Source organism: Gouania willdenowi, chromosome 24 (genome assembly GCF_900634775.1).
Source record: "Gouania willdenowi chromosome 24, fGouWil2.1, whole genome shotgun sequence".
In the NCBI taxonomy this organism is placed as follows: domain Eukaryota; kingdom Metazoa; phylum Chordata; class Actinopteri; order Blenniiformes; family Gobiesocidae; genus Gouania; species Gouania willdenowi.
Window position 1 is genome coordinate 10510690 of NC_041066.1, and position 25647 is coordinate 10536336.

The window sequence follows — 25647 nt, forward strand, 5'->3', positions numbered from 1 at the left end:
ATGAAAACTGTTGGAACATTTATTACCTAGCATTTACTGCAAAAGTTGAAATACAAACATATGGATTATCCTGCCACATCCATTTTAATGTAGAGTAATAACAGTGATCAGATAATTTAATAAAATGTTATTGTGATTGCACGTTGAGTTACAAAAGTTGTATGGGGAATTATTTGGTTAAAAGGAAATTTACCTTCTAGGTAACAGTCCAAAACTCCCTCTGGATCTAAAACTGAATTCCCATATTCATCGGTCTTGGAATATGTTCCAGGTGGACAGGTTGGATAAGGCATTGAAGTAGTATAGACTACTGTTGTCCGCTTGGGTGTGGTAGGTTGCTTTGTAGTAGAGGGAGCTTTAGTGCTAGTCCTGATCCTGGAACGAGGTGGGTTTAAACCAACGACAGGTTTCCCTCCGACCATGAGGACCTTTTCTTTGGGGTTGATTACAGGCTGGCTATCTCTTCCATGACCAAACAGAACAACTCCTTCCTGGTTTACCAAGGGACTGCCCATATGGTCTGTTGAAGGTAGAAATAAAGAAAGAGTTAAATGGTTCAACATAAAAGCACCAAATTATTGCCAAATTATCCTACCTTATTAAACTAAAGGTTATTTACATAACGCCGGTTCTCTGAGTAATATGAGTGAGATGTCTCACTAAGGTATATATATGCCTCCTTTGGCTTTGGTGTCAGCTAAGCGGGTCAGTGACATCCATGCACTGTCAGTGCACTCATCGTGCGTTCAGTTCTTTCCGGACAATGTGAGGATGATGCTGAAGCCAAACCCGGCTTGTGCCAAAGGTGTTGGGCTCTAGTTCTTCTATTGGCATTATGAGATTGTGCTTCTGAAGAATGACGCAGAGGCGTATATCCCATAGGCAGACATCTCACTCAGAGAACATCAAAAGGAATGTTATGAAAGAGAAGTACAACTATTTGTATTACTATAAATCAAACTTCTATGCACATTTTTTTTTTTAACTGGCAATTTTTGTTTAATTTCATGTTTGCAAATTGCTCTTTAACTGCTTCTTTTTAGAAATTAATACAGCATATTACCAAATATTGTGCGTCCGTCTTCTCCAACCACCACTCTCTTGGGTTTTCCATTAGAGTCCTGGAGAACTTTACCATCCTGGTTCATAAGGAGCCCAAGCTCCAAGTCAACCACCTTAAAGAGAAACACAGTATTCCATTAACAACTGAAATCCTTACCAGTTCAATTTTTGATACACTTGAGAATGTCTTAGAAGCATTACAACACTGTCAAAAATATTCTATGATATAATTCTGTATGTCAGTGGATAACAACAGCTTTAACAGTTTCTGCTTCAATCAAGTGTGGTTAACCACAAAGACTAAGGAACAGATGGTGAGTGTATTACACATAGTTACCCATTGGGTTCCATCAGGTCCCGTAATAAACTTTTGACCAGCTGCTTTGCTAGTTCCTTGAGACGAAGATGACTCTTTATTATCTGTTGTTGTCAGATTAGGTCGTTCAATTTTACCTAAAAAGTACACATTATAACGTGATTCAACAAATCATATTGCAAGTACCGGTACCATGCATAGTCTAATGACTTTGCGCCGAAATTAATAATCTTACTTTGTTTATCATTTAATTTTAACTTAATCCAAGCTTGGATATTTACATTGTTTTCGATTACCTTGAAATTAAGATTCAATCACATGCACATACCAACTGACTTTACCATTTCCATTGACAGGTTTGAGTCGTTCTCCACTGATCGGTTTCCCTCTGATTGTATATCGAGGCCTTTCTCCATTGTTCCTAAGGCTGTCTCTGGATGGAGATGATAATGTTCTAGAAGTCAACATTGTAGATTGGGATCTGACACCAGAATTTCCACCTGCATTGGCCACAACATCCTCAGATTTCAACACTGACTGATGCATATCTGATGAAGAAGAGGATGCAGTGGATGAGGTGGAAGTTTGTGATTTTGAGGAACCAAACCGAGGATTCTGTTCTTGTTGTAGTTTAAAAGGAAGCCTGGGTCTATTGGGTAGAAGAGAACCACGCACTCTTCCATTCCAAACCATGCCAGGACGATGGTGAGGTTGAACAGGTGCAGGTAAAGTATCAGGTTTCAACTTAGATGGAGTGTCCCTTGCCCCCACACTTTTATTGTTCTCTGCAGGTATTGACTGGGTATGTGTTCCTGCAGTTTCTTTTGAAGTATTTGTTCCACTGATTACTCCACTCTGCTCATGAAAATAACCAGTGAAACGATCATTATTTTCGTTTGATATTCCCTTATTTTTTGAAGAATCTCCATGTTCCCTTGTGTTAGGTTGAGAGGAGGATTCATCTTGAACATTCAAAGAAGGCTTTACTGAACTTTCTCCAATCAATGTCTTAATGGAGTCAGGAGAGGAGGGACTCTCCACCTCTTCTGTTGTCTCCTGTATTGAGGACACTCCTGTAGTATCCTTGGCTCCCGATAATCTGGTAAGGTTCTCCTTTAAAACTGGTCTGCCACTCCCAACTGAAGATGACACTCTGTTCCCTGATGTCCTGCCATCCTGCCTGGAGGATGACGTTCTTGTACCAGAGCCAACTCTGCCAGGGTAGCGACTAGCTAGCCAAGGGAATCTTTCAGCGAATGAAGGGTTGATTCTGGCTCTGGAAATTGATGGTTTTTGATTCGTATTCTCCTTCCTTTCCTCATCTCCCTTCTGCTTCTCATCAGTGGAATGTGTCTTAGGGTCTGAAACCTTACCATTTGATTTGATTTCTTCTGAATTTGTTTTATAGTTATCCTCTTTTGGTGTAATGCCACTATATGTGTTTTGTGAAAATGCCTGTTCATGAAGAATCCTTTGTGAAGTTGATTTAGAAGTGGGGGTATGTGGTGTAGCTAAATTTCGGAAATCTGATGGTCGTGTTGAACTCACTCTTGACAAACTTCCAGATTGTCTTCTTCCATTACCATATCTAGATGCAAAACCAGAACCAATATTTTGTCCTGACAGAGGTGAATCTCTGCCTCTAGATGCATTATCTGTTTGTCCATTGTTAGTTTCTTTTTTGACCTCAGGCATTGTTTTTGTTTTTGATAGGCTGGGCTTATCATACATGTTTTTAGTTCCTCCATCTGTAGAAGTTACATAGTTCTTTCTACCTAGTGCTGACTCTTGAGGATGTGAGGAGAATAACGAAATTGTAGATGGGGATGACAAAGGCTTTAAAGTAGCATCAGAGGAAGAAGCTTTTGATGGAGATTTTTGATGAATTCTGATTTTGTATGGCCTTCTTTTTCGTGGAGAAGGTTTAGTAGGGGGAGCTGTCACAAATTTAAGGATAGAGGTTTTAGCAGTTGTAGAAGCTATTATGTTTGGTTGATATGTTTTAGGGACTGTATCTGTTTCTTCTGTTGTAGGAGGTTTTCCTCCTTCTTCTTCTTCCTCTTCTTCTTTTTCTTCAACTTTCCCATTGTTCGATTCTCTATTTACTGTATTTCTTACTGAACCCCTGACAGACGAGAAGATGCTGTGGTAAGAGCGTGTTTGGGAAAGAGGGCGAGTCAGTCTTTTGACTGGTGGGGCAGGAGGTTGCTGAGTAGTTGTGGTTGTTTTCTGTGGAGCCTCTGTTGACTGGAAGTTTGAATCATCCTGGTTGGTGTCTTGCTTGGAAGGAGTGTGGCTAGTTCTGTGCTTGTCCTTTGAAGCAGCATTGCTGGCTAGCAAAAGACGACAACATAATAGTTTACATTGTATGATTCTTAAACATACAAACATTCATTTATTGAATAGACTAAAATGTACTTACATCCAGGCATGGCAACACTGAAAGCTTTGCTTTGTGGTCCCATTCCCCTTCTGTTGGTTGCTCGGATTTTAAAAATGTAACGATCCCCTGGTGTAAGGCCCTCTACAGTAGCTGTGGTAGTGCTGCCACGGTATGTCACACTTTTCATTCCGAAAGGTTTCATCGATGGGGCATATGACAATATGTACTCTGTGCAGAGGTAAAAACAGTTGTGAGACTTCTGAATTAAAAAAGGCACCCAGTGTGTTTTTGTTTTGGCACGAGTTTCACTTCAAGACTATTTTTACACATTTGATTTATATTTTTGAAATATCTGGAAGGGTGGAAGATAGCTGGCTGACTGTTTTTACTATAACTGTATGTCCCCTTATCGTTAGCCCATACTCAAGTCGGTTACAGAAAATTGTTCACTTGACAACTTTATATCACAATATAATGATATTTTATACTTTAAAGCAAACTTTCTTAGCAGTTGTACAATCATTAATAAATTCATCTTCCAGCCCACTTTTTCCTTGTTCAGGGTGGCTGGGTCTGCTGTTGCCTGTCTCACCACTAAAAGGGTGCTAGGTGGGGGACAGTACACCCTGGACAGGGCACCAGTCCATTACAGGGCAGCAGTTGTACATTGTAATTTTGGAAAGTGCAGAGCAAAAAACAATTCTATAATGACAGAATAGCGGTAATTATTATTATTTTTTTATGTGACTAACCTTTTATTCTCCCATTGGGTTCTTCAGGTGGATCCCATGTTGCAATGACAGCAGTTCCCTTTCCTCTTAGAGGCTTGACATCAAAGTTTTCAGGTGGGCCAGATGGTGCTAGTGAGAAACACAAGTATAAGTAAGTCGGAGACAAGAATGATGGGTGATTGTGATAATGCCCCATAATCTAATCGCTAATTACATAATGACTGAAGCTAGACTGAACATTATTGCCTGGCAGGAAGCCATAACTGAGAATCTGCCTGTTGTTTAATTTCAGAAGATGCACCCAGAGATTGTTTTAGTGAATGTCGTCAACCAGGGCAGTAAAGGGTAACATTACTTTGAAGCACAGCAAAAAAGCTGCTATGGAATGATAGAAATCGTGCATTCATGACAAAGATAGAGCCAATGCTAGAACAAGTGGGAGCAACTGGCAGTAAATGTGATGATGTGTGGCATGAACATGCCAGAAGAAAAGAATGAACAGACACGGTGAGACAAGGATGAACCCTTTTTAAGTTCAAAAGAAACCCGTTCAGCTCTCAAAACCTAAACCTTTAATTCATAGCTTGTAATTAATATCCCTTACCTGACAGCAAAATTACACTCTCTGAGCGGTTCTCAGCTTGTAGTGAGCACATACCTGACTCAGGAGTCCTCTGAAACACAGACACGCTCCACTTTCCATGATTTTCTTCTCGAGAAATTCTCACAGAGAACTCATACATGCTGTCAGCAGACAATGAGTCAATCAACATCCTTCTCTGGGAGCTCTCCTTGTACTCCCAGCGTGCAGATTCACCCTTCTCCCTGTACTTAATGGTGTATGCTCTGAAAGAAAGAGAATATTCCTCTTTACTTGTTTGCACTCACTTTGTATTAAATTCCCTTTGGCTTTTGTTGGCAGCCACATAGACACATAGAGCCCACCTGGAGTCCCCAGGGGACACTTTTCCCATCTCGACAGCAGGGTCAACCCAGGAGATAAGGACTGACTGAGGAGACATGACCCTGACACTTATATCCTGGGCCACGTATTCAGGTGGCTCTGAACAGTGGGTAGACATAAAAATATAAAAAACAAATCTTATTATCTTATTCACTATGATTAGCTTCATTTTGGTAAACTTGTTTTCTTTTAATCTCACATTCAATACAAATAAAAACAGATTAATGAGATAATTACAGTGGTTATGAACTGCAGATACCTTGTGTGGTTGTTTTGGGTGCGATTGCTCTGATAACTGGAGTACTCTGACCTTGGGCCTTCTGTGCCTGCAGTGACACCACATGAACGGACTCAGAAGCTATGAATAGAAAGGGATACCATGCAATGACCAGAGTTTACACTATGGACACTCGGCAAGAAATTAAACAACAAAATATACAAAAGAGAAGAAAGGAAAACACAAAACAAATCATGAAGTATGGGTCAAGTGAGAGCATACAAAGCAAACAAAGTGTGACTCAACCTTTCCTGTGCCAATCGGAACCCTCATAGTATGCTCATCTACGCAAGCACTACTGCCTAAGAAAATGGTCTGTTTGAATGAATACATATGAAAAAAAATTCTATGTGTAATGGTAAGACCTTTAAACCGTTGTAGCTATGTGAACTGACACCATAAACAAAATAAATTGGATGCATTGTTTTTACAATAATGTGTTAATCAAAACATAAATTCTTCAGAAGATTATAGAAAATGATTGCATGTGTTGACATTAAACGTCACCAGTGACGTGCAGTGAGGGTAGACAAGGTAGCCAGTGCCTACCCAAGGGTGAATTGATATTTTAATTATTTGCTTTAATTAAAATATAATTATAAATTATTTATTTTTCAATTTCAAATTCAAATTACTAAACGGCGCTATTTCCTGGAATGGAAGGCCACGCCCCCTCCCAAAAGCACATGGCTGCTCTGCCTCTGGCCCCATAGCGTATGCGCAGTCAGTTCCCCAAGATGAAAACCATTTACGTAGCTCTCTACGCTGCCTTTGGACGTAACCGTGCTATGCTAAATGCTATACATAAGTGCATTAGTGAATTGATCCCATGTGACCGCTGCTGCTACGTTCTCTAGCTAGTGGGCGGGATAACACTACAGGCAGGATGACAGCGCTGGAGACGATAGAGAAACTTTTTATTGAGGAAAAACGACAGCTTTTAAAAGATGGAGACCAACACCTGAGCTACCAGACCTTCAGCAAAGGTAAGGTCAGAAAATGTTTCATACTTTTCACAGTGACTGGTACAGAAGGAAGGATTGGCTTTGTGGATGCGCCTCATTGAGGCTGTTCCGAGTTGTTGTTGTTGTCATTTTTCTCCGTGTTTCTGTGTTTCAAACACAAACAACGGATGCACTGCTGTGTCATGAGATATATCTTGTTGGGAGAGTATGATGGAGGCTATATTAAATAATTGTTTCTTTAATGGTGTTTTACGATGTTGATTTTGTTAGATGGCTAAATGCTTGTTGATGTGGATCTTTTGTTGGGTTTTTTCTTTCTTATTATGAATTTTATATTTTGATAAGCGCATTGAGATGACTTTGTTGTAAATTGCTTTATACAAATAAAGTTGATTTGAATTGAATTAACACTTGCCAGAAATTGTCATTGGTGGTCTCCATTAGCAACATGCCTACCCAACCCTAGTGGTCACGGCACGTCACTGAACGTCGCAAAATTGCAAAAACAACGGTTGTTTTTTTAGTGTGTGTGTGTGTGTGTGTGTGTGTGTGAAGACTCCTGTTAAATTAGCATAGACTGTGCATAATATTAGTTAAGATTGCGCCCCTTCTCTTACTTATTTTGTGCGCGTGTCGTTTTCTCTGGTCAGATCTAGGCTTGATGTTGTGTTGGCGTCTTCTCTCCAGCAGGGGGGCTCCTGGCCAAGATCTATCAGGTTGCTTTGGACCTGAAGAAGATTGTGGCGCTCTCCGATGAAATTGGCCCAAAGAGTCATGTGTTGTTCGGTGTACTCTGGTTGTCCGTTCTACAACTTGGTGACTTGGCCTGACAGCGCCTGTTGGTGGATTGAAATAAAGGTCATATGAGTTCACTCAAATAGGCTTATTTACGGCTATGTTTCCCTAGTCCATAAGCTGAGAAAAACTCACTGGTTTGCCTAAAGGTCCCTTGTGAAGTTTGAACTGCTAAAGGAAACATAAAAGCACATCTGATCATAGATTACCATTTATTATCTGAAGAAGCTTTATTGTCATTGCATACTTAGTTGCATTAAAAGATATTACTTCCTTGTGAAGATAATTGCAAACAGAAATTCAGGAGAACATGTGCTATGTCATCTGCTTCTTATTTGAATCTAACGTGTACAGTCACATCATCCTGGAGAAGTTCAGTACTGCTTATCTAGTAATGATGCAGGCAACCAACAACACATAAAATTCTCTGTCTCATAAACTCTTGGTTTCTCTGTTTCCCCCCCTCCTTCTATCCTCCCCAAAGCTTCATAAAAGGTTTTGTGATCACTAAATTAGTAAATTGGGTGAATTTGACAAAACGTCATAATTGAAGATTGTTATACTGAGTTTCAACAGTGGAGTCTTTAAACAAGCGTTTAGCTGTTGATGTGAATGCAGGGCTACGCATCTTGTGAAATAGCAATGGTTTGTTTCTTATTATCTGAAATGAATGTTTTCTTTGAGTATTTTTGCCTCCATCACTGCTCTATCCCATTAACACATCAGATTGAAATTCTTTCTTTAGGCTCCAAAGCAAGTCTGTCAATCAGTCTGTGTAGAAGCCAAAAATCAGCCTGCTACACCAAATGGTCAGGAAAGTATGTCCTTGCCAATACATCGTCTTGAATGACCCTACTTCTGTTTCTATTCCACTGTGTGTGCTACATAAATAGCTACATTTGGTTTTAATTAGTCAACTTCTTCTGTTTTTCCTTGTTGTCTTCTCATCTTTCGATCTGGAAAACAGTGCATAGTTTGGCCCAGGTTACCTTGCCACGCACCACTAAACCACTGACTCCACAGTGGTTAAAAACCCAAAGCCCAGTCTGTCTTTTCCTGGAACCTCAACAGACCACGACCCTACTAGGCCAGACTGTTTGCCAGAAGACTCATAGACCAAACACAAATGGGAGACACACCTCCCTCATATATCCTTTAAGTGTCACAAACACTGTCTTCTCTTCAGAAATAAAGCACACCTGTCATTATTTATCAAACATGTTTTTCTCTTGCTAAATAGCAAGACTATAAAAGAGCTTTCTTACAAGAAACAATTGATGAGCCTCTACATTTGGCCAACAGGCTTAATAACAAATTCAATATCAGCTGTTTACAGGATGGATGGACAAGGTGGAGTATTGTTCTCTTTCTTTCTGAAGCTATTTATTTTGAATGAATATTCCATCAGGGAGTACTGTCAAAAGACAAACACATCATGTACCAACAAGGGGATAGAGCTTGGTTCCTGAGAGTGGGAACTCATTGTTTGTCTGGCTGGATCTAGCCACATCTTCAATACATAAAAAAGAAAGGGTTAACAAACTGCATGGTGCCTTTCGTACCTTTATTCATCAATTTATGGCCCATAAACACTGACTTACCCTAGTTTGGACAACGTTGCTAACAATACCTCTCTAAATAGCTATTCTGGTTTTGACTTTATATGATGTGACTATATGAAAACACCTTCTCGCAGTCTGAAATCACTTACAGTTAAATATTTGATAATGATTGTTGCATAGCTCTTTCACCAGCATACTTAAAATCTGACGCTACTTTTGGACAGATTGCAAGAAAAACATTCCTAGCTGTATAGAAAGAAGACTGTGAATCGGATCGCGTTTATATTCACTACTAAACCTGTAGGAACCAAACAAGTAAGGGAATGAAAAGGAAAAAGAATGTTGCCCCAGGACATAGCACTGTAAATTATCATCACACTAGAGGACTCTTCTTATATAAGCGCAAGGTCATTTGATCATTCACTAAAGTGGCATTTAGGCCTTCAGTCAAATGGATGCAGATCTTTCACATAGTTACTGTAAACTTAGAGGCATCATTTCCATGCAATATTGATGATGTTTTCCAGAGGTCATGTTTACCTGCTGAGGAGTTTTTGACAGGCGCACCGCCCAACACAGCAAATCCATCCAGGTTAACCCATTCAGGGTCTGTATAAAACATTAGAAATCTGAATTAAGAAAGGTAAGCAAGCAATTTTTGCAACTATAAATGCCTTTTAAACTAATACTGCATAAGATGCACGAATAATGTATTCATATCAACACATTTAGTAGACCAAAACACAGTGTAAAGTTCATGCCACAGCAGCTCTCAACGCCTAGCATTGGTAATTACCAAGATGATTAGTTGTCTTTTCTTTGTGTTAATGAATACACCAGTTGTCATGAATTAAAGTTTGGTTTCTGTCCTTGGTTATTTGACTTTACTTGGTTTCTCTCAGGGGGTTAGTCTATTATGTATCTGTTGCTGTTTTTAGTTTATTTCACTAGATTTATTGCTGGAGTTGGTTTGGGCATCATGGGCCTTTTTGTGGTGCAACTGTGGGGGTTACTGCCTGTAGAGCATATGCTCAATGGTTCCAACTCAAGGATAGTTTTGTTGTCTGCCCTTTCAGTTGGATTATACCTTTCTTTTGTGAGTTCTGTGTCAAATTCAGTTCTTAGTGTGTAGGTTTTTAGTTCCATGTTGATCCAATCCCTGTCTTGTAGGTGTGTGTCTGTTGTGTAAGAACGTTCTATTTGCCTTCAATGCACTACACTGTAAACCCGAACGTTCAAAGTAATTAAATAGATTAAGTAGTTTATATTCAAAGTTATAGAAAAAGTTATACTAACTTAAAGGCACACCGTGGAATTTTTGACCAAAAGAGTTTACCCATAAGAGTTATTTTAAATGATTCTTCAGGCCAATATACAGTGCTTGACACTATCAGCCCATGTAAGTTTAGAGAAGACAGACCATCGTTGGCCAGGTCGTGTGACCTGGAGAATGCCTGGAGAACGTTTCACTTTACGGCAGTCACGTGACCACAGGGTCTGATATGCTCATGAAGCTAAGCTAAGGATTTTACTACTATTTTTCCGCCTGGTCATGGCCGAGGCAAGCAAAACGTTTAAAACTGCTTCTGAGGAGGCTGCCGAGCGACCGCAGAGACCCGGCAGCCGCCACCGACCCGCCTTCCGCCCGGCGCCGGACACTGCCCACGCTCGCCAGGTTGCCCGTAAGCCCCGACCCCAGGCGAATGGGGCTGACTACGATGGCCAGGCCAGGGAGTGGAGGGGGAGCGCCACCGACGCAGCGAGGAGGGCCGAGCGCCAGGCCTCCGGCGGCGGGGAAAGGAGATCGGTGGTCGCTCCTCCAGCTACGGCATGAGCCCAGCCCCGCTTCGCACCCCAGCCTGACCGATCCTTATCCTTATCCTGAAGTTACAGGTCAACTACTGTCTGCATACACAATCAAAGACAAGGAAGGCTGGCCCGACTGACTGACTGTGCTGCGGCACTTGTGGCCATTAGGGGCGCTTGACATGAAAGTTACAGGTCTAGCGCCCCTATTGGCCAAAAGTTACACAGTGTGCCTTTAATTAGGTCAAGTTGGTGTAACATGTTTTTCCTTTTTTTAAGTTACTTTAACTAATATTTTTTGAGTAAATGGAACTATATTTGTTTATAAGTATATAACTTAAAAACACAACTTAAGTACAACTTAATAGAATTAAGTAATGATTCAAATAGGGATTATTTAAAAATGAACTTAATTCATATAACACTTTAATTTAACTGTTATCAAAAAGTACAAGTAGTTTCATCTAACTTTTTAAGCGCTGGAAAATGTTGACTTTTAAGTTAATCAACATTAAAAAAAAATGTAGGCAATTGATTGCCTCAAAGTTTTTGCATTCACTTAACTTTTTTGGGTTTACAGTGTGTATTGGGTGTGTATAGTATCTAGGTATCTAAGTATTTTGGTCCAATTTTGTGCAAATAAACAAAATAACTTCAAGCTGTCCATAAAAATGCACAAAATGACTCCAATAAACCCCTCAAAAGGACGACAATAATGGGCAAAAACTTTTCTTGTCTTTTCGGATAGGTCATTATTCTAAATGCTAACATGATTTCTACCCTTGGATTAGACAATTGCATTTTTTGGTCCTCACTGTGATAAACGTTGCCTATCTTTGATCTAAGAAATGTACCTGTATATCATCTGTTTTTAAGGTCTCGTTAATCCATTCTCAAGCTCTTCTTTCAGTCGTCTGTATTTCTCATTCCATGCTGCTTCTTAATTAAGTAGTTTTCACTTGGGATTGCTACATCTAATGTCTGTGTCCTTTCTTTTATTTTTACTGCAATGACTTTATCCAGCCAGACATAATACAGGATCTCTCTTTTGCTGGATAGTTTATAGTATTTTTCAAGGGAGAAACTATGAAATACTCGTCTGTGCGACTGAGGGGAAGTAAAGAATCTTGCAACTTTTTCAACAAATCAGAGATTAAGTTATTAAAAAACTTCCAAATTGGTTATCACTACCTACTTATGATTAATGTGCAACATTGGATTCAACTTCTTAAAATGTCAGGAAAAGTAATTTGACATTTAATCCCAAAAAACCCAAAAAAAGACTTAAGTAAAGGTAAAAAGCATGGTGTTATTTATGACGAGTGATGGAGCTTTCATGCTGCTGAGGGATCAACACATGAACTGCAAAAGATTTCTGGAAAGAAAACACTGAGTCCGCTCGAGTTCCACAGATTTATGGTGAAGTGTGCCGGAGCTGCAGACCACAAGGGCCTCCACCTCATGCACTAGGCAGCGCATAGAAACACTTATAGAAGCTTTCAGACACAACACAAGACAATGCATGACCTCATCTTTTTGGCACCACCCAATTGCTGTCTAAACCCACTTGTAGATGTACATACATTGCACATAGTAAGTAACCACAACACAGGGCTAGGTTTTATCGGAGCAGGGTCGGGTTTGGCTGCAGCTTCTTTGAGCCTGTTATGAAATATAGCTTTGAGGTGGCAAGCTTGGAGGAAAAGGCTATAATGACAAGAGCAGGCCAGACTGTGCAAACACAGAATACTTTCTGTGTAGAAAACACTAAAACTGGATGTGTGTTTTACAATGCGGGAGTAGTAACAAACAGAGAAGTTGTTAGGACCATGAATAAAGGTTCCATTTAGATACAAACATCTGACTGTTACGCCGAAACGAGCAGCGCTGGTCACGCTCACTGATAAAGACCAAATCGCTTCCAGTTATGAAGTAATCCTAACATGAAAAACAATTATTCACACATGATGGTTTGCACACATCTCCGCTCCCCTTGGTCTGCGTTGTTTACAGCTTTCCTCATCCGTGCGTTGTTCTTGGCTCTTGTTTTGAAATGTTGCAGAACTGCTCACATTTAACTTCAGACCAACTTCAGTCCAACACCCTCAGCCACACTCTTTTTACTCATAGTTTACCATTTGGTCTCATAATCTCTTTCCCCCTCAGTTACCCTTTCATCGTGACTTCTTCTGTTAAGTCTTACCTACATCTTCCAGCAGATGAGACTGACTGTCCTTGCTGACTTTACTGAAACGATGGGACCTCAAGGATTTGTTGGAGTTGATGACAAAACGTTCCACAGGTTTGCCATCCAGATGAATGGAGGGCTCCCATCTCTCCCTGTGTGTCTTGACCACGGCTGTTTGTCTCCCATGTTGAGGCCGTAATGGTTTCTCTGCTGAAAAAAAAAGAGCGATGTTGGGTAAACAGCTGTTCTCTGAGGCTTCACTTCATTAAAAAGTTGATTAAAACTGCACAGAACAGTATATATGTTTACCTTTGTTGCTTATAAAGGGGACTATTGCAAGGTACAATCAGTTAAAAGCAGAAACAACACTAAGTAACGACATACTTGTGGTTGAAATCTAAGATTATTGAAGTAAAATGTACAAAGATCACTGGTTTACCTACTGTTTGATTATCAACCATATTGTTCACATATTTACAATGTTTGAGCTGTAAATGATCTGTCATATTTTGACCAAACTATGCTTCTGAGATTATATTTATGGCTTTGAGGTTCATGAGAAAATTTATGGGTTTGAGGTATATGGGTAAATTCTTCAGGCTGAAGGTTTACTATTATCCAGCCTTAAGAATCAGATACAATTTCAAGTGTAGTTTCTTAAGCAGTAGTAGTTTAAGGGATTTTTTTGTTCTTGTAATAAATAATCAAATATTGACGAAACCTAATCTAATAAGAGAAACAAAAGGCACCAGAGTTTCTGGCAAGAAAGGAGGATGCTGAGCCAACAGCATCTATCCTCCAAACGATCTAAAATTCAATAAATACTTGAGGGTATTTTTTTGTTACCTTTTCCCTTGACAACTCCACTTGGCTTTATATCCATTCTAAAGTAGTGATTCCCAAACAGGTGTACAGTATATGAACTGCTTGCGGTACAGTTGACAGATGGCGGCTGTTAACAATTAAACAAAAATAAGAGGTAGACCTACATATGGTGGATACTTGTAGTGTGAGTTAAAAAGTAAAGACAAAAAAAGGGTAAAAGCCAGATCCAAAGAAAAAAAATAAAAAAACTCACCACAACTTCAGCTTGAGTCACTCCTGTGCTGGATACCAAAGAATAATATTTAGATACACTGACATCATTAAATGATGTAAACTCTAACAGCAACAGACGTCCCATAACACTATTTATTTACCTATTTATTCAAGCATTTATTTGTTCCACTGTTCAGGCCTTTTTCTCTATTTGATGATGATAAGATTTATACGGGTTTGGCATGTGGTTTTAAGTGTCTTTGGGTAAAATGCAGCTCTAAACACCGCACTTTGGTTTTATAGCTGATTGCAGGCTTTATCTACCCATGGCAGGTTGGGATTTCAGAGTGAAAGCAGACCCATCCCCACTATAGCTGCTGGTGGAAAAAGTGAGAGTGAATGAGAAAAGGCGGCATCTGGTTATAATAAAAGCCATTTAGTCCATTGATGACACAACCACAGCAACATTAGATGGTTTCTGAAACTTGGCCACATCATTTGTGTCAGAGGAACCAGAGCAAAAGCAGGTTTATGAGCCTGCTGGACAGTTATTGCTGTTATGATTGTCACTATAGTCCACGGCACGTCCTCCTTAGTGTTTCTACTGTCTGAGGGTTTACAGCAGCACGTGTGCGTTAGCATCCTTTGGTAATTCCAGCTGTGTGACCAGCTGCATCGCTCTCACGTTCCCTCATTCAGGAGTTATCACTGCCTGGGCTACACTTAATGTCCACATCTGCTGCCTGAGAGTGTGTCTCCTTATTATCTCTTTATATTGTCCATCACCACCACAGCAGAACTCAAACTGTGCATAAAGGAGTGTTTACAAATTGTTATAAAGCAAACTACGGTGACTAATTATTTTCTCATTAGCACAAATAGTCATCCCACTCCTCATCGACTCACACCATGTTTCTAATAACGCCCCAGACCATAATACATAGGAAAAGATCTGCTATTCCAACCAGACTTTTACTCTGTGGTTTGCGCTCTGGAAATTTTTGATCGGAGAGCAAACCGGATCATTTTTGATTGAATCAAGATTCCTTCGAGCAAAGCAGATGCTGTATTACCTTTCAAGAATAAACAGTTTTTGAGGCTGTTGAGCAACTGGGGAGTTGTAGCATTATCATCATCTGACGCAGGAAGGCTTGAATTCAGAGTATTGCCATGGGAGGAGACCAGAGCCCAAACAGAACATGTCAGTGGTTTATTTAATAACGTGAAATAAAAAGAGACACATGCTGAATGACAGAACTCAAGAATGTAAATAGAGACGAAGCCTCGGGATCAATGTGTCACAACACTTTTCTGTTTCCGATGAGTCGGTGAGGGGTGATTGTGTTTGACGACTAGAGGATGTCTGCTCGCAGACGAAGAAGGTCAAAGACAAGTTGACCGATACACGAGTGCACGCATGGTTTGGCACATGAGGCGAACACAAGTCCCCCTGTCGGTCAGAAAACGCTTGTAAAACTTGTAAAAGATACTTGCACCTGCGATGTGCACCCAGGACCACCTTGGCAAAAACACACAGACATTCACCGCTCATTTACCCAGAATGAGGTTAGCATTAAACCTTTGTAAACTCTACTTAGGGGTCATTTGGTGATCCCACAATGTTAGTATCTTATCAGGTGCTTAGGCTGCCCTTAGATATTCTTTTAGGGTTAGTTTTTGTATCTTATCACAATAGTTGTAGCTCAGGCTTAAAACCTCCCCAACTTTGTTTAATTAACCTGTGGTATGAGTAATAAAACAGAAAAGAATAAAATGGTTACAGCTGTTGTAACAGTCTAACAGATGCCTCAATTGATGGATTAAAAATTTGAGAATGGGTGCTGAGGTTAAAATATAAACCTTAGGAGAATGGGGTGGAAATATGTTTATTTAAAAAAAAACAATGTTGTATTATTTTTATTATGGGCTGTGATTGTCATTTTGATTTATTGCTCATGTTAGGATTTCACCAAAATGACTAAAAAAGTCAATTTTCCTGTTATTCATGCTCATAGTTTTGGTTACATATTGGAAAGTCCATCACAGAGGATTTTATTGAAGGTTATTATTTTTTTTTTAATGGAATGTTTTCGTGATTAAAAAAAAAAAAACCAAACAAAACCAGCATCCAAAGTGGATATGTGACTCCCCATAGTCACCTGAATCTCTCCCTGTCTGTTGAAATGTAAAGTGGACATAAAGAACTTTTCTACAAGAATACAAAACAGTGTTTTTACAGAAATCAGGTCTTCAAGCTGGGCATGATGCTGTCATGGGATCTTACTTCTCTACCCATTAAGTTTAGGGTTTGAATTAGGGCTGCTCAATTAATCAAAAAAAAAAAAATATATATATATATATATATATATATATACATATACACATATATATATATATTTTTTTTTTTTTTTTCAACATGTTTTCTTTGCTAAATAAAACAAACCCACTATTTTGGGCATCTACAAATAATGAAGCTTCTCACACACATAACTAACTTTGAGTTGTTTAATCTATGCACATGCAAGCTCCTCCCGTCCGCCCCTGGTTTTTTTTCTACAAAAAATAAACAACTTTTTGGTTGACAAATAATTGTTTGAATAATTGTGATTTCAATTACGACTAAAATAATCGTGATTATCATTTTTCCTATAATCGAGCGGCCCTAGTTTGAATTCACCTCTACTATAACGTTGACTGAGGAATTGGTCAAGGTGTAACCTTATTTCCCTTAAACAGCACAGCACACACTCTCTGTCGCACCACAGCAACTCAATGTACACGAAACCACAAAGACCAAAATACCACACAGCTCAGTTTGATCTTCTGTACCCATGCATGTGCCATAAAATATGTCTCTGGGACTTTTCCCAGAGATTGACGTTTACCGTAAAGTCACTGACAGGTTGCAGAATCTCATTATAAGAATAAAGAGCAGCATTTAGGCAGGAAATAAATATATTTGATACTGAAAATGTCTGTTAATGGTGATAGAACCTCATAATGTACCTAAACACAAAGCCTGATCACAAAAAAGTACCAGTGAACTATCAAATAGGTATTTCTAGTATCTTAGCTAAGGCAACTGAACTTGATTTGGCTTCAAGACGTTCCGCTTCTCATGTGTTAGGTATCTTCTAATCTGAAACGAATAAGTATGGAATCTGGGATTTATACTGTGGTGTCGATTGGCCTCGATTAGCTTATTGGCTCATAATAAAAGAGTTAGGTATGACATCACTCGAGTAGATTGTTTGAATCATCTGGGGAAGGAAGAGATCAGAGGTGAAGGAATTATATAAAAGTTAGAGATATTGTGTCTCAGTCCACCACTTTTGTATAGAAAGTCATTTTATCAACCATAGTTAAGTTCTACTTTGGAGTGCATGCACTCAAGTAAAGAACACTTTACTATTGGAGCAAAAAGTGTCACTAGTAAGCAGTTTATATGCTATTAAAGGGGCGGGGCAAAACAAATTCAGGCTTGCCATTGGCTTTTCAAAATATTATAACAAAAGTGCTGGATTTGGTTGTAATCCCTCCTACTTCATTTGCATAAGGTCTAGTACAATACTGGAGAACATTTTATATTTAATAGTACTACTAATACACTTAAAATACTAGTATAAATAAGGAGAATGTTGCTAGTAGTAGCCTACTAGTAAGCAAACATTTTGCTCTACTAGTAAAGGTTTTTGGCGCACTAGTGCACGAGTAGACCTCACTAGTGAAGCAAGTTTACGTGTAGACAATTTGTGTTACTAGGAAGTACTAGTAAGCTTAAAATATGCTTCTAGTAAAAACTTAGAGCTTTACTAGTACTACTAGTAACACAAAATTGGTTGAAATCATTGATATGCCTAAACGTTGCCATACTTCTGTTAATGATGACTTCTTTCACATCTTTCTTTTTCTTTTCTTGCATTACTGTCCTCAAAGTAGGGCCGCTCAATTGTCTAAAAAAAAATAATCTCGATTATTTCAGTCATAATTGAAATCACGATTATTCAAACAATTATTTGTCAGCCAAAAATGTATTTATTCTTTGTAAAAAAAAAACACTAAAATCAAGTACGTTCCCTTTTGCACAAAACAAAACACTTCTTGCACGTGATGCGTCTTTGCTCTAGATCTTCATCATCAAACCGAAAGTGTTCCATATAAAGAGAATTTGACTTGCCACTTGTTTACCAAGTGTTTTTGCTGCGTTTTTCCTGCCATGTTTCAAGATGACTAGCAACAACTTTCGTCGTGTTGGCCTGCAGGCTAGCTTTGGCTTTGAGAGGGGCGGGGCGGAGGGGGGGAGCTTGCATGTGCGTAAATTAAACAACGTGTGTGCCAAGTTTCATTATTTGTAGATGTCCGAAATAGTGGGTTTGTTTTATTTAGCGAATAAAACATTTTGAAATTTTTTTTAATAAATTATATATATATGTATATATATATATATATATATATATATATAAATAAAAAACGATTATTAAAAAAATAAATAAAATAATGATATATGTATATATATATATATATATATATATATATATATACATATATCATTATTTTATTTATTTTTTTAATAATCGTTTTTTTTCTCGACTATGTTTTTTTGTAGTCGTTGGGTGTAATAATCAAAATCATAATTAAATTTCGAATAATTGAGCTGCCCTACCTCAAAGTAATTTCTTGTTTTCTTTAGATTCAGGTGAACTGCTGAATCCTCACCTGAAATGTGTGATCTACTGCTGCTCTCTATAAAATATGTAGGTTTTCTTTAAAATAGAGAAATGTAGAAAAGTTTTTGATTTTTTTCTCCCTTATCCCTAACCCTAACCCTGTGAATTGTAACTAATAGCAGGAGGTTGGTGTGAATCTTGCCAGTGGCTACAACATTCCTTGTGGCATTGCTTTAAGTGTACACACGCCTCACCTCTGACACAGAGATTATTCACTCCCAAAATCAGCAGCCATAAAGCTGACACAACAAACTAAATTAGGGGCCAGAATGGACGTTTTCCTCTTCTTACTCCAGTCAGCCATACAACGACATCATTGAATAAATTTCTTTCCGTCTCGGAAAGCTGACACATGCACAAAAAGTCGTCAGTTTGGCAAAACATGCGTTGCATTTCACTGTAGGCAGCCATAACTTCATTTCCTTTCACTCACACTTCCTCAAATGATCTCAATATGAAGACTGACAGCAAGGACTATTCTGGATGCGTATGGTCTACCCTACGACAGCCCACTAAGTGCACAGGCTGTGCTTTGACAGGTGTGCTTGCAGCCCAGGTGCCGCTTATTTACAACTTGAACGACGCATAGAGATGACATCATGACACGAGACGTGCCTCTGCAGGCAGAGCTGACACGCAACCACCTGCAGGTGTCGACTCCAACAACTCCATTGATTATTCAGAGCTAACATAGTGGGAAATATTAGAGAAACCACACGTCTGTTGGCCTGGAGAGTGAAAATACAAAACTATGCAATGTGTGCGTTTCTACAGAATCCCGACATGTTACCTGAAGCAGAGAAATGAAACAGCAGCAGCAGCAGCTTGTGAGGGCATGATCCCTTCTTTCCTTTCACTTTGCTCTCACACTTTCCAGGAGCTGGTACACGGCAACTGCACTGGTAAAACTAGAAAATATTTTGACTTTCTGTCAAATGTGTTCCTGCCAAGCGACTCCCGTGAGTCCCATTTCCTCCATTGTGGAGGATTTCAAAGTGACAAGTTGCTGACATGAGAGTGGGAAAAGTTAATGAGGAGCAAACTCCTTCACCATGACGGCACTGTCAACAGGCCCAGGAGGAAAGTATTTAACCTAAAGGTGCTGCACAGACTGCAGCTTTCAGATGAGTCGCTTTCATCCATCCATCCATTTTCAGACCCATTTGTTCCGGTTTTTCAGGGTTGCGGGGGTCTGCCGGTGATTATTTCCGGCTCACACTGGGCGCTAGATGGGGGGTACACCCTGGACAGGGCGGAGTAGCTTTCATTTGGGAATAAATGAAGGACACATTTGGACCTAATTCATAACAGCATATATTTAACAGACAGGGTGCTGGAAAGTGGAAACCCTAATCAGAGATATTGATTTATATTGATATTTGCAATTTCTTGAGCTACACATCCATATTTTCTATGTGTACCTTCCAAAGCTGATCTGGTATACAGAGGTGTAAACAATACAATAATACAATATATATCCTACTCAAGCATAAGTCTGTTACTTGTTACTCAAGTACAAGTACAAGTAAAGAGTAGCAAAATTAAATGGTACTCAAAGTAAAAGTTACTAGATACTTTCACCGTTTACTTCTGGTAATAAGCCTTGCCACGGTTCCCTTGCTATACAGTAAACATCTCATGTTTAAACTTTGTTGGGTTATTTTGATAACGCTTTGAGATGACTTTTGTTGTATTTTGTGCTATATAAGTAAAGTTAAATTTAATTTAATTTAATTGAAAGAGGAAGAGGTGAAATATTAAACAATTGGAGCTTAATTCATTTATCTGTATAAAATAAAAGGTTTGTCAAAATGTAAAACAAAAAAATAACAAAATAATTCAATTAAATAAAAAAGAAAATTATCATGTCGGAAATAAACTGAATAAATAAATAAATAAATAAATAAATAAATAAATAAATAAATAAATATATAAATAAATCAGGCTCTAAGTATAGCTAAATTTATTAACTCCGAATTTCAGAAAATAACCTCCATTCAGTGCTGTTTTGGTGCCGTGCATTACGTTTAATCTGATTGGTCGGCTATGATGTGACGCATTTGATTGTTGTCTGGTCATTTATTTTTTTGTAGTTTCACAATGTTTGTTTATCATTTTAAAGCAAAAATTATCATTTACTCAGTAACGGTTGGGTGTAGAAATGTAACAAATTACTTCTTTTACAAAAGTACCAAGTACAAGTGAAATTACTGGTTTAGAAATATACTCAAAAAAGTACACGAACCCATAAAAGCAACTCAGTTACAGTAACGTGAGTAGTTGTAATCCGTTACGTTAGCCTCTGCTGGTATATCATCAGACGAGGACATTATATTCCCATCAACCCATCAGCTTGAGTGTTGTGCAGTTAGCGCTAGGGATGTAACGATTAATCGTAAGGCCGTTAAAAATCGATTCATAAGTATCACGGTTCACATCGATGCCCTGAAAATTGAATCGCAGTACTTTTTTTAAACAGCAGAGGGCGCTATATATCCTTCTCGTCTAAAAGTGTAGGCGGCGGGCGGAATCTGCTACTACTTTCTTTCTGGCCGCCATCTACTCTTAAACATATTCATAAATGATTCTTTACCCCTTTAGCACCGAAAGAATATCTGTAATATTACGTGAATATCTGTAAATGTCACGTTTTTCTATTAGCTCTGTCTGCTAGCATAGCTTCTCTTCTTCACTGCAAGGATATCTGCATGCCAACCGACCACTGTGTTACCAGCGCCCTCTGCTGGTCCAAACAAATATCTGACGTAAATACAACACAGACTGTCCAATTGTTAAGGCACAAAATACATTTTCAGTTGCACTTTTAAAAAGAAAAGGAACTATTATGTAGTTTTGCATTGTTTACCATAGAACCAGAATTTAAATTAATAGGCTTCTTCTTCATTTGTATTATTCCTTTATTTATTTCGTTCAAGATTTATTTTTAGTTAAATTGCATTGTTTTGAATAGTTTATCAAGGGATTCTTTTGACAATTAAATATAAAAGGAAAATAGTACAGTATTTTCTAGTTTTTTTTCCCACAAAAAAATAAAGGAATATTTGTCTACATTCCCATTTTGTAAAATAAATCGTGACAGAATGGTATCGTGAACCCAGTATCGTGAATCGAATCGAATTGTGTTGGGAGTTGAGTGAATCGTTACAGCCCTAGTTTAATAAGTAATTGGAACAGCCTATATCTACTCAAATGTCTCCTCTGACCTGCTCTTCTCTAATAACACTGGAAATAAGTATTCTTATTTGGATCATCAGACAATAGAAAATGTTGTGTTTATAGCTTAAAAACCAACTATATCGGCAGTTTATCAAACACTCAAAACAGCAAATTCAGCAGCAACAACCATGTATAAGGCCCTAAAGGGAGCATTCTGATGTTCAGTTTGAACCTGTGTTTCTCTAACCAATAAAGGAAAAATCCTGGACCACTTGACAAATATCCAATAGATTTGTTTACATGATTTTTAAATAATATAAACTCAAACAATTTCTCAAAAATGCCATTTGAGTTAAAGCTTCATAATCACTGGGAATCAGTTGTGGCTGAGGCTGATGCAATCTTTCCTGTTGTTGGGTCAGTTTCCACTGTTTTTTCTTTCAATCTTGAGCACCAATCCATCTTCAGTTGACTGCACTTATCATTTCGATATAAGATCGTGAAACAAACACCTGTGTACCTACGAGAAGGTGTAGCCGTAAAGCAGTGGTCACCAACATGGTGCCCGCGGGCACCAGGTAGCCCGCGTGTACCATGTGACGTGCCCTCAGGCCTGTTGTGGGGCTCTCGTCACCAATGAGCTCCATCTAAAATCTGATTTACTTGCCAGGCTTCAAACTCGCACAGATAAATACATATGTAGAGTTATACACTGCTGCACTTTATACGTTTTTATATTAAATTAAGCATCTTTGAATGTTTATTTCTTGCTGGAGAAAGTAAAAAAAGACATGAAACAGTGTCTAAATTAGGGTACCAAATAATGCAGTTGTAGATGTCTCAGCTCTTCCAAATACACTAATTCAATGAAACTCCACACAATTTGGAGGATCGCAATTTTCCCATGCATTTATCACATGACTACTGTCATTTTAAATCTGCGATTGTTCAAAGGACTCAATTTTCCAAAAGTTCTTTCTCATAATTTCCCGAAGTTAAATCAAATTTGGTCACAAAATCAATTAAATTGATTGAATTGATAAAATTTAAAAGAGGAAATCCTGCTGGGACAGATATCTGTTGCTTATTGCTTGGTTATTGTAGGTGCTTTACATACTTTATGTCATTTACACGTTAAAGTGGAAACTTTGGGACATTATTGTTGAAAATGCTTGTTTTCCCGTCTAAAATCTGCAGCCCATTTAGTTAGTGGCTAGTCAAATACTGTATGTACATGAAGATTTCCTTTGAAACAAAATAAAAATGTAAACAATTACATAAATTAGGAGAAATGAATGTTGAAACTATTCACTAGCTTTGAAGTAGCTCGCAGTTTCAGAAATGTTGGTGACCCCTGTCGTAAGGTGAAAACATCTCCCTCATTACTGACACAACTTGAATTTACATAGTTTTTGAGCCGACTGCGAACAAGTGGAGAAACACTTTTTTATCTAGAAATTAGGGCTTGGCGATTTTGCCTAAAAAAAATAAAAAATAAAAATAATTTTCCGGTCCGATTTTTTAAACAAAAATTTGAGTTTCAATTCGATTTTTGATTTGTTTTCTTTCTAATGCACTTAAAAATGACTGCAGACATCGGATACACTGTCAAAAGTGCAACTTTATTGCTGTGATTGTCCTCAAGAGTTAAAATGCATAGAACAATCTCAAAATAAAAAGTAAATGAGGTTATGTCATTCAACAATTTCAAGCTTTAACCCAGGTTTAAGCAAAAGAGCAACAGCAACTTTGCAGTAGCTTCAATTTTCTGATTAAGAAATCAGATAACTACATATTTTATAATATATAACATTACAATTAAAAAATAATGAACTCTTCCCTTAGCATCTCAGCATAGTGTGAATAAAAAAATAAACATGTCTGTGGTACACATATAGCCTACTCAAAGGGTAAACAAATGTAAACAAAGAGGAGGCTGGCTCACATCGCGCTACGGTAACCCACGAGGACGGAACGCAAAAAAGTCCGAAAAACCTGGTGGGAAAAAACATTTTAAATTACATTTTTTTTTTTTTTAATTAAAAAAAAAAAACAAAAAGAACTCGAATATGCACAATAAAAATTGTTTTTATCTACAAATTTGATATATCAATTCAATCAATTTTTTTGCCCAGCCCTATTAGAAATATATTTGCCCAAAAAACTAACAGACCACTAGTGGTTTGCGGACCCCACTGTTTGCTGCAGTTGAGCAAGTGTACCTAAAAAAGTGGCAGGGTATTGAACTTAAAGCAGAAAAAGTGCACTGCGGGTCTGGAAAATCTTCAGAGGCGATGGAAATGATAAAGACCACAACAAACACAAGTTGGATGTAAAAAAAAAAAAAAAAAAGTGATGTCATCCATTAGAAAGTAGCCATGCAGACCAAAGGACGTAAAAAGTGAACCATAAGGGCCGAGGAAACTAAAAAGTGTGCCTGTGGCTTTGAAAAGATCACAACCCCACTCCTCAAACCCTCCATGCTTTTGAAAACATTGATATTTTTTCACTGCCTGGAAAAGAGTGGCTTATCTTCCTTGGAAACACTTTCACAAACCCACAAAGCATTAAAACACATGTTGTGTGCCTGTGACTTGCCTTTGCTATTCCAGTGCTGACACAATGTCCTGCAATGTTTTAAAGAAATGACACCACAGACTTTAAAAAGGCTTTTTCTGATCAATAAGTCTCTTTTACATCACCAACTTGAAAACAATTAGCTCATTTTTTTTTTTTTTTTTTGCTGTCAGGCATGTTCCAGCCTCTCCCAGCTGCAGTTTATCACTGAGAGTCTATCCACAGGAACTTTTACAGACACAAAACTTCAACCCTTTGTCAACCTCTGTCACTACTCATAATAATACAGGGTCATTTATTGCTCCCTATAACCACAGTAGCCACCAATCAGTCCTATTATTATGTTTTTTGTTTTTGTTTTATTTTTTAAATCCAACCTCACAGTTTCTAAGCATTTCTGGTATGCATAAAGATTCATTAATATTCCTGCACCACAAATGATGACAGCACTTTTCTTTAAGTCACACTTTTAACTTGCTTTGGCACCAAAGCTTTGAAATGACACATTTACATGATACATTTATTTTGAAATACCCTGCAGCGACTAAGTTGTAACACTTTAAGGATGCAAATGCACAAATCCTGCATGCAACACTAAAATAAAATGTAAAAAATGAAGTCAGATTTTTTTTTTTATTTACCTGCCCATCCGCATCCAGGTGAGCACAATGTCACGATGAGCACCAGAAGCGTCGTGCATGCGGCTCCTGCCATGACGCACAGCGCTGTGCATAGTGTGCACAGTGCGCACAGACACAAGGACAGAGAAAGCTGGGGATCATCAGCCCTCCCTCCCTCCCTCCCTCCCTCCCTCCCTCATGGAAATGTTGCCCTACACACAAGGAAACTGGAGCTCTCTTTCCCCTAAATCTAAAATAATACAATTCCTCTTCTTTAGTCCATTGTATAGGCTATAACTTTGCTTTCTTTGAAGAATAAATAGCATTACATTAGTCTGGGAAGTTTGTGCTGCTTGAAGTCAATACTTTTTCCTTTCCTTTTTTTTTTTTAATTCTATTTTATTTTATTTCTCAAAAGTCTGTCTACATGCTTCAGCATGTATTAGTCTTTAATAACAA

General features: G+C 38.3%; 1 protein-coding gene across 4 annotated transcripts in view; it reads right to left on the reverse strand.

The window, feature by feature from the left end:
• The window catches only part of fndc1 (fibronectin type III domain containing 1), a 41493-nt gene extending 16179 nt beyond the window's left edge, over positions 1 to 25314 (reverse strand). Inside the window, exons 1-14 of one of the 4 annotated variants that reach the window (XM_028439843.1) lie at positions 25210 to 25314; positions 13065 to 13259; positions 9596 to 9664; positions 7629 to 7664; positions 7316 to 7534; positions 5716 to 5814; positions 5438 to 5555; positions 5151 to 5338; positions 4514 to 4621; positions 3801 to 3989; positions 1720 to 3711; positions 1400 to 1515; positions 1064 to 1175; positions 194 to 520 (exon numbers count right to left, since the gene is read on the reverse strand). In XM_028439843.1, the coding sequence (XP_028295644.1) occupies positions 194 to 520; positions 1064 to 1175; positions 1400 to 1515; positions 1720 to 3711; positions 3801 to 3989; positions 4514 to 4621; positions 5151 to 5338; positions 5438 to 5555; positions 5716 to 5814; positions 7316 to 7534; positions 7629 to 7664; positions 9596 to 9664; positions 13065 to 13259; positions 25210 to 25282 (3841 nt within the window). In that variant the 5' untranslated portion in view covers positions 25283 to 25314. The remainder of the gene's footprint in view (positions 1 to 193; positions 521 to 1063; positions 1176 to 1399; positions 1516 to 1719; positions 3712 to 3800; positions 3990 to 4513; positions 4622 to 5150; positions 5339 to 5437; positions 5556 to 5715; positions 5815 to 7315; positions 7535 to 7628; positions 7665 to 9595; positions 9665 to 13064; positions 13260 to 25209) is intronic. The other 3 variants (XM_028439844.1, XM_028439845.1, XM_028439846.1) reach the window with 3 other exon arrangements.
• Between the last annotated feature and the right edge of the window lie 333 nt (positions 25315 to 25647).